General features: G+C 58.4%; 1 protein-coding gene across 1 annotated transcript; it reads left to right on the top strand.

Annotated features, from left to right (window-relative positions):
* Positions 1-378: 378 nt before the first annotated feature.
* On the top strand, positions 379-9,158 carry LOC104917053 (E3 ubiquitin-protein ligase HUWE1; the record flags this gene model as incomplete). Its single annotated transcript, XM_085215346.1, is given in 10 exon segments — positions 379-767; positions 770-796; positions 1,610-1,727; positions 1,881-2,021; positions 3,566-3,853; positions 5,227-5,332; positions 5,598-5,715; positions 5,792-5,973; positions 7,282-7,472; positions 9,014-9,158. Coding segments are annotated over 10 exon segments (1,663 nt in total), but the record flags the coding sequence as incomplete, so codon positions are not given.
* Between the last annotated feature and the right edge of the window lie 206 nt (positions 9,159-9,364).

Raw genomic sequence — 9,364 nt, 5'->3', positions numbered from 1 at the left:
TTTGGGGGTGGGTTGGGGGTCTGGGGTGGGGTTTTGGGATGGGAAGGGGGATTTGGGGGGGGTTCTGGGGTGTGGGGTGGATTAAGGGGATGGGAGGGGGGGTATTTTGAGGGTCTGAGATGGTTTTAGGGAATGGGAAGGGGCTTTGGGGGTGGGTTGGGGGTCTGGGGTGGGTTTTGGGGATGGGGAGGGGGATTTGGGGGACTTTAGAGGTGATGGACAAGTTTTTTGCAGGGTCTGGGATACTCTTAAGGGGATGGGATGGAATTTGGGGGGTGGGAAATGGTTTTTAGGGGGCATTGCGGGGTCCGGGGTTGAGTTTGGGGTTGGGAAGGAGCTTCTGGAGGGGGGCTTTTGGGGCTGGAGGCTGGGTTAAAGTGACGGGAAGCATCTTGGGGCGGATTTGAGGGTTCCAGGGTGGGATTTGGGAAGAAGAGAGCACTTCCAGAGGAGAATTTGGGGCTCAGGATACCCTCGGGGCTTTAGGAACCGCCCCTTTCTCACCCCCTCCTCAATTTTGGGGTCTCCTAACCCCTTGATTTCCCTCTCAGTCCTCCAGCCGGCGGTCGAAGCCTTTTTCTTGGTTCACGCCACGGAACGGGAGAGCAAACCTCCGGTGCGGGACACACGCGAGAGCCAGTTGGCCCACATCAAAGACGAACCCCCCCCGCTGTCCCCCGCCCCGCTGACCCCCGCCACCCCCTCCTCGCTCGACCCCTTCTTCTCCCGTGAGCCTTCCTCCATGCACATCTCAGCCAGCCTGCCCCCGACACCCAGAAGTTCCTGCGCTTTGCTGGTGAGGGAGAGATGGGGGCAGGAGTTGTGGGGGGGGGGGGGGGGGATTTGGGGGGGTGGTTGTGGGGCTGTCGGAGGGGGTGGGGGTGGGGGGGGTTTGAAAGGGGCGCTTGGGGCCGGAGGGGAGTTTTTAGGGGGATTTGAGGGGTGATAAAGGTAGGGGTGGGATTTCAGGAGCCGAAAGGGGGGGGGGGGGGTTGGAAGAGAGATGGGAGGAATTTGGGGGTTAGGAAGGGTGGTTTGGGGGGGTTTAGGGGATCTGGAAAGGGGCTCGGGGGGATTTGGGGAGGGTGGAAGAGGGATGGAGGGGGGGCTTGGGGGCAGGAAGCGATTTGAGAGGGGTTTGGGGGACTGGGAGCAAATAGAGGGGTGGAAAGGGGATTAGGGGGGGATTTTGGAAGTCTGGAAGAGGGTTTGGGTGGGGACTCGGGGCTGGAAGGGGTTTGGTGGGGATTTAGGGGGCAGAAAGAAGGGGGTGATAAGAGAGTTTGGGAGGATTTAGGGGGCTGGAAGAAGATGTTGGGGGAGGAAGTTTGGGGATGACCTGAGGGGGATTCGGGGGGCTAGAATGGGATTTAGGGGTGACTTGCGAGGAAGGGGGGCTTGGGGGGAGGTCTGGAGGTATTTGGGGGACTGAAAAGGGGGGTTTGGCGCATCTAAAGGGGATTTGAGGGATTTGGGGAGACAGGGGTTGTGGGTCTGGGATGATTTCAGGGGATTTGAGACGAGTTGGGATTCGGGGCAGAAATCAGGGTCGTGGCTGGCGGGGACCACCCCCAAAACCCCATTTTTTCCCCTCCCTCCCCCCCCCCAGAAACCCACCGCACGGTGCTGAACCAGATCCTGAGGCAGTCCACCACCCACCTGGCCGACGGCCCCTTCGCCGTCCTCGTCGACTACATCCGCGTCCTCGACTTCGACGTCAAGCGCAAGTAGGGGGCGCTGCGATGCCATCCCTGGGGGGGGGAGGTCACAGCCCCCCCCCCCCCCAAAACCCCATTATTTTATTTTATTTTATTTTATTTTATTAATGTTTTGGGGCTGTTTTTGTCTTTTTTTTTTTTCCCCCCCCCCCCCCTTTGTAGGTATTTCCGCCAGGAGCTGGAGAGGTTGGACGAAGGTCTGCGGAAGGAGGACATGGCCGTGCACGTGCGGCGCGACCACGTCTTCGAGGACTCGTACCGGGAGCTGCACCGCAAATCCCCCGAGGAGATGAAGAACCGACTGTGAGACCCCGACCCACCCCCCCCCCCCAAAAAATAAAAAGTCACCCCAAGGGGGCAGCCAGGGGACCCCGAGTCGTTGGGGTGGGAGGAGATCCACAGGGGGCAGGTTTGGGGTCTGTAGGGCCATCCAGGACCACCTGAGAGGTTTTAGGATGGGTTTGGGGTGACGTGAGATCCTTAGGGCCGGGTTCTGGGGTCTGCAGGGCACCCCAAGATCATGGGAGAGGTTTTAGGATGAGTTTGAGGTGGTGTGAGATCCTTAGGGTCGGGTTCTGCGCTCTGTAGAGGACCCCAAGATCATGGGAGAGGTTTTAGGATGAGTTTGGGGTGACGTGAGATCCTTAGGGTTGGGTTCTGGGGTCTGCAGGGCACCCCAAGACCACCTGAGAGTTTTTAGGATGGGTTTGGGGTGGTGTGAGATCCTTAGGGCCGGGTTCTGGGGTCTGCAGGGCACCCCAAGATCATGGGAGAGGTTTTAGGATGGGTTTGGGGTGGTGTGAGATCCTTAGGGTCGGGTTCTGGGGTCTTCAGGGCACCCCAAGGCCACCTGAGAGGTTTTAGCATGGGTTTGGGGTGGTGTGAGATCCTTAGGGTCGGGTTCTGGGGTCTTCAGGGCACCCCAAGGCCACATCAGGGGATGTGCGATGGGTTTGGGTTGTGTTGAGATCCATGGGACCAGGTTTGAGGGGTCTGTAGGGCACCCCAAGGCCATGCGAGAGGTTTTAGGATGAGGATGGGGTTGCATGAGCTCCTTAGGATCAGGTTTGGTGCCATCCTCCCAGGACCACGTGAGGGGTGTGGGGTGGGTTTGGGGTTATGTGGGGTCCTTAGGGACAGCTTTTGGGGTAGGTGGGGTCTCTCAGAAGAGGGTTACAAGTTATGGGTGGCACCAAGGATGGGTTTGGGGTTATGTGGGGTCCTTAGGGACAGCTTTTGGGGTAGGTGGGGTCTCTCAAAAGGGGGTTACAAGTTATGGGTAGGACCAAGGATGGGTTTGGGGTTATGTGGGGTCCTTAGGGACAGCTTTTGGGTAGGTGGGGTCTCTCAAAAGGGGGTTACAAGTTATGGGTAGGACCAAGGATGGGTTTGGGGTTATGTGGGGTCCTTAGGGACAGCTTTTGGGGTAGGTGGGGTCTCTCAAAAGGGGGTTACAAGTTATGGGTAGGACCAAGGATGGGTTTGGGGTTATGTGGGGTCCTTAGGGACAGCTTTTGGGGTAGGTGGGGTCTCTCAAAAGGGGGTTACAAGTTATGGGTAGGACCAAGGATGGGTTTGGGTTATGTGGGGTGCATAGGGACAGATTTTGGGGGGTCTGTAGGGCATCCCAAGTCTACATTAGGGGATGTGGGGCGGGTTTGGGGTGGCGTGAGATCCGTAGGATGAACTTCTGGGGTACGCAGCATCCTCCAGAACTACATCAGAGGCTTCAGGGGACCCCAGGGCTGGGTTTCGGGTTGGTGGGAGATGTGTAGGTGCCACGTTTTGGGGTCCGAGGGGCCGTTTGGGATCTCATCACCCACCCGTTCCCTCTCCCCCCGCCGCAGGTACATCGTCTTCGAGGGCGAGGAGGGGCAGGACGCCGGGGGGCTGCTGCGCGAGTGGTACATGATCATCTCCAGGGAGATGTTCAACCCCATGTACGCGCTGTTCCGCACCTCGCCGGGCGACCGGGTCACCTACACCATCAACCCCTCGTCCCACTGCAACCCCAACCACCTCAGCTACTTCAAGTTTGTGGGGCGCATCGTAGCCAAAGCCGTTTACGACAACCGGCTGCTCGAGTGCTATTTCACCCGTTCCTTCTACAAACACATCCTGGGCAAGTCTGTCCGGTAAGGAGCGCGGAACCCAAACGTTTTGGGGATGGAACTCAGCGATTTGGGAGCGTGGAACCAAATCGTAGTGAGGAGAACCCAGTGATTTTGGGTGGAGAGCCAGACTGCGGGGTGCAGAACCCAAGCACAGGGTATCAAACACAACTGTAGTGTCTAGAACCCAACCATGAGGCATAGAACTCAACTATAGCATCTAGAACCCAGCCACAGGGCATAGAGTCCAACTGCAGCATCTAGAACCCAGCCACAGGGCACAGAGTCCAACTGTAGCATCTAGAACCCAGCCACAGGGCACAGAGTCCAACTGCAGCATCTAGAACCCAACCACAGGGCACAGAGTCCAACTGCAGCATCTAGAACCCAGCCACAGGGCACAGAGTCCAACTGCAGCATCTAGAACCCAGCCACAGGGCACAGAGTCCAACTGCAGCATCTAGAACCCAGCCACGGGGCATAGAGTCCAACTGCAGCATCTAGAACCCAACCACAGGGCACAGAGTCCAACTGCAGCATCTAGAACCCAGCCACAGGGCACAGAGTCCAACTGCAGCATCTAGAACCCAACCGCAGGGCACAGAGTCCAACTGCAGCATCTAGAACCCAGCCACAGGGTACAGAGTCCAACTGCAGCATCTAGAACCCAGCCACAGGGCACAGAGTCCAACTGCAGCACCTAGAACCCAGCCACAGGGCACAGAGTCCAACTGCAGCATCTAGAACCCAGCCACAGGGCACAGAGTCCAACTGCAGTATCTAGAACCCAGCCACAGGGCACAGAGTCCAACTGCAGCATCTAGAACCCAACTATAGTGTCTATGACCCAATTGTGGAGTGCAGAACCCAACTGTCCTGTCTAGAATTCAGCTGTAGCATCTAAAACCCAGTGGTGGAACACAGAACCCAACGATAGCATCTAGAACCTACCTGTGGGGTATAGAACCCAACTGCAGTGCAGAGAACCCAGCTGTGGGGCGTGGAACCCAACTATAACGTGTCAAACCCACCAGTGGTGTAAAGACTCCCAACTGTAGCGTGTAGAACCCAACTGCTTTGGGCGCAGAACCCAAGTGTGGGGTCTAGAATGCCATTGGGGGGCACGGAACCCAGCAGTTGTGTGGAACCCAACCGTTTCGGACGTAGAACAGCCAACAATTTAGGGTGCAGAACCCAACTATGTGGGACGTGGCATCTAAGCACAGGGCGTAGAGCCCAACCGTAGCATCTAGAACCCAGAAACGTTGGGCAGAGAACCCAACCACGGCGTGGAGAAGTGGTCGTGGGGCATAGAACCCAAGAAGGTGTCAGCCCTCCCCCTAAACTCTGTCGGAACCCCAGAAAAAGGGGTGCTGACCCCCCCCGTTTCCACGCAGGTACACGGACATGGAGAGCGAGGACTACCACTTCTACCAGGGCCTGGTCTACCTGCTGGAGAACGACGTCTCCACGCTGGGCTACGACCTCACCTTCAGCACCGAGGTGTGCAGCAAGGGGGGGTGGAGGGGGGGGGGGGACACCCCACCAACGGCTCCTCATGGGGACATGGGGAGGGACACCCCAAAATCAGCTCACCCCTGTGGTCCTCATCTCCCCACCATCTCCGTCGGCGCTCCGACGTCGCTCCTGATTTCGGGTGTCCCGTTTGTCCCGGGGACGTCCCCTCTTTCTTGGGGGTGTCCCCTCTGCCCCAAGAAAGTCCTTCTGCCCCAAGATTTGCCCCTCACCCCCCCCGGCCGCCCCCCAGGTGCAGGAGTTCGGGGTGTGTGAGGTGCGGGACCTCAAACCCAACGGAGCCAACGTGCTGGTGACGGAGGAGAACAAGAAGGAATACGTGCACCTCGTCTGCCAGATGCGCATGACCGGTGAGACAGGGGTCCGGGGGGGGGGGGGGTTGGGGGTCAGAACCCCCCCCTCTGAACGTCCCCTATTGTCCCCCAGGAGCCATCCGGAAGCAGCTGGCCGCCTTCTTGGAGGGTTTCTACGAGATCATCCCGAAGCGCCTCATCTCCATCTTCACGGAGCAGGAGCTGGAGCTGCTCATCTCGGGGCTGCCCACCATCGACATCGACGACCTCAAGGCCAACACCGAGTACCACAAGTACCAGGGCAACTCCATCCAGGTGGGGGGAACCCCAAACCCTCCTTACCCGCACGGTTACCGTCCTGGTGGCACCTCGGCCCCGTGTCTCCGTGTCCACCCACGTGTCCTCCATCCCCGTGTCCTCCATCCCCGTGTCCCCATGTCTGCGTGCCCTGTGCCTGCATCCCAGCTTCTGTCTCTTCGTCCTCACATCCCCTTGTCCCCACATCCCCTTGTCCCCACATCCCGTGTCCCCACATCCCGTGTCCCCAAGTTCTTGTGTCCCCACATCCCGTGTCCCCAAGTTCTTGTGTCCTCACATCCCCTTGTCCCCACATCCCGTGTCCCCAAGTTCTTGTGTCCCCACATCCCGTGTCCCCAAGTTTTTGTGTCCTCACATCTCATGTCCCCAAGTTCTTGTGTCCCCACATCCCGTGTCCCCAAGTTCTTGTGTCCCCACATCCCGTGTCCCCAAGTTCTTGTGTCCTCACATCCCCTTGTCCCCACATCCCGTGTCCCCAAGTTCTTGTGTCCCCACATCCCCATGTCCCCAAGTTCTTGTGTCCCCACATCCCGTGTCCCCAAGTTCTTGTGTCCTCACATCCCGTGTCCCCAAGTTCTTGTGTCCCCAAGTTCTTGTGTCCCCACATCTCATGTCCCCAAGTTCTTGTGTCCCCACATCCCCATGTCCCCAAGTTCTTGTGTCCCCACATCCCGTGTCCCCAAGTTCTTGTGTCCCCACATCCCCATGTCCCCAAGTTCTTGTGTCCCCACATCCCCATGTCCCCAAGTTCTTGTGTCCTCACATCCCGTGTCCCCAAGTTCTTGTGTCCCCACATCCCGTGTCCCCAAGTTCTTGTGTCCCCACATCCCCATGTCCCCAAGTTCTTGTGTCCCCACATCCCGTGTCCCCAAGTTCTTGTGTCCCCACATCCCCATGTCCCCATGTCTCCATCCCTGCCCTCCCACATCCCTGTGTCCCTGCAGCCCCACATCCCCACATCCCATGACCCCACGTTTGTTCTTTGTTGTCCCCACGTCTCCACATCCCCGTGTCCCCACATCTCTTGTCCCCCTGGCCCCATGTCTCCCCACCCCCACTTTCCTCTGTCTTCTTGTCCCCACCTCTCCATGTTCTTTGTGTCCCCACATCCCACGTCCCCACGTCTCCCCATCCCTGCATTCCCACGTCCCCGCATCCCCGTGTCCCCGCATCCCCGTGTCTCCCCATCCCCACATCCCATGTCCCCACGTCCCCATATTCTTGTGCCCCCATATCCCCATCCCCACATCCCCACCGATTCAGGCTGTGACCTCCCCCCTTTCCTCCCCTTCCCCCCCCAATCAGATCCAGTGGTTCTGGCGGGCTCTGCGCTCCTTTGACCAGGCGGACCGGGCCAAGTTCCTGCAGTTTGTGACAGGGACATCCAAGGTCCCTCTGCAGGGTTTTGCTGCCCTCGAGGGCATGAATGGAATCCAGAAGTTCCAGATCCACCGCGACGACCGCTCCACCGACCGCCTGCCCTCAGCACACACCTGGTAATGGCACGGGGATGTGAGGGGGGGGGACACAAAGGGAGGCTGATGGGGGACATGGGGGCACAGGGACAGAGAGGTATGGGGACAGGGGATGGGGGGACATGGGGTCAAAGAGTTTGGGGGGGATATGGGGACATAGATAGGAATGGGGGGCAAGGGGACATGGGGTCAAAGAGTTTGGGGGGGATATGGGGACATAGATAGGAATGGGGGGCAAGGGGACATGGGGTCAAAGAGTGGGGGGACGTGGGGATTTATATAGGGATGGAGGACAGGGGGACATGGGGACAGGGGGACAGAGGACATGGGGACGGGGATGGGGGGACATGGGGTCAAAGAGTTTGGAGGATGTGGGAACATATAGGGATGGGGAACAGGGGGACATGGGGACACGGGGACACGGGATGGGAGGACATGGGGTCAAAGAGTTGGGGGGACTTGGGGACATACAGAGATGGGAGGCAGGGGGACATGAGGACAGAGGACATGAGGACAGGGATGGGAGGACGTGGGGTCAAAGAGTTGGGGGGACATGGGGGCGTGTATAGGGATGTGGGATGTGGGGACAGGGACAGGGGGACGTGGGTACAGGGTTGGGTGGATATGGGGACACATATAGGGATGGGGATGCAGGGACATAGGGACAGAGATAAGGAAGGAAGACATGGGGACGGGGGACATAGGAACGCGTGGGCGTAGTGATGGTTGAACAGAGGCGTGGGGTTGGGGATGTAACGTGGGGATGTGGGGATGGGGGAACCTGTTTTGGTGGCACTGGGGGAACATGGGACACTGGGGTGAGGTGGCACCAGGTCGACATGGCGATAGAGGGATGAGGATGGAGGTAAGGGGGTGGGGATATGGAGACATGGGGATTTGGGGACACATGGGGATATGGGGCTACGGAGTGGATACAGCTGGGATATGGACTGGATACACGGGGCCGTGGGTTTGGGGGGACATGGGACCGTGAGAAAGTGGGGTTGAGGGGACGTGGGGAGGGTGGGGACACATGGGGATATGGGAACATGGAGTGGAGACACGGGTTGGGTAAAGGGTAGGGATGTGGGGTGGAGTCACAAGGGGGTGAGGGGACATGGGGAGTGGGCCTGGGGACACATGGGGGACGTGGGTTGGTTGGACATGGGATTGGAGGGGACATGGGGTGAGGGGATATTTGGCACCATGGGGTTGGAGACTGATGGGGATTTGGGAACGTGGGGTGGGGACACAGGGTTGGGGGCTGGTGGGGACATAGGACAGGGGGGACATGGGGAGTGGGGTTGGGGGGACACGGTGTTGGGGACGTGGGGGTATGAGGTGAGAACACGAGGGTCTATGGGTTGGGGACGCACTGGAACATGGGGTGAAGGGGACACGGGGCTACGAGTTTAGGGGGAGGTGGGACCACGAGGAAGTGGGGTTGAGGGGAAACGGGGATATACGATCATGGGGTGGGGGGCACATGGCGACAGATGGGGTCGGGGGGACGTGGGGTGGGGACACACGAGGACACGGGGCCGTGACGTCCCACCCCACAGCTTCAACCAGCTGGACCTGCCGGCCTACGAGAGCTACGAGAAGCTGCGGCAGATGCTGCTGCTGGCCATCCAGGAGTGCTCCGAGGGCTTCGGGCTGGCGTAGCCCCGGCCCCGCCTATAAATATATATATATATTTTTCGGTTCCATTGGCTTTTTTTTTTTCCCTGTTTTTTGTTGTTGTTGTTGTTTTTTGTTTTGTTTGTTTGTTTTTCTTTTGTTTTCCTTTATTATCTTTTTTTCTCTCCTCTCGGGTTGGTTTTTTGGTTGTTTTTTTTTGCTTTTTTTTTTTTTTTTTTTTTGCTTTTTTTTTTTTTTTTTTTTGGTGAGGTTGAGTTCTCGGGGGGGGTGGG

Source organism: Meleagris gallopavo, unplaced genomic scaffold, assembly GCF_905368555.1.
Source record: "Meleagris gallopavo unplaced genomic scaffold, MGAL_WU_HG_1.1 scaffold_20, whole genome shotgun sequence".
Classification (NCBI taxonomy): Eukaryota; Metazoa; Chordata; class Aves; order Galliformes; family Phasianidae; genus Meleagris; species Meleagris gallopavo.
Note: the sequence above shows the minus strand (reverse complement) of the source record. Positions and strands in the feature narration are given on the sequence as shown.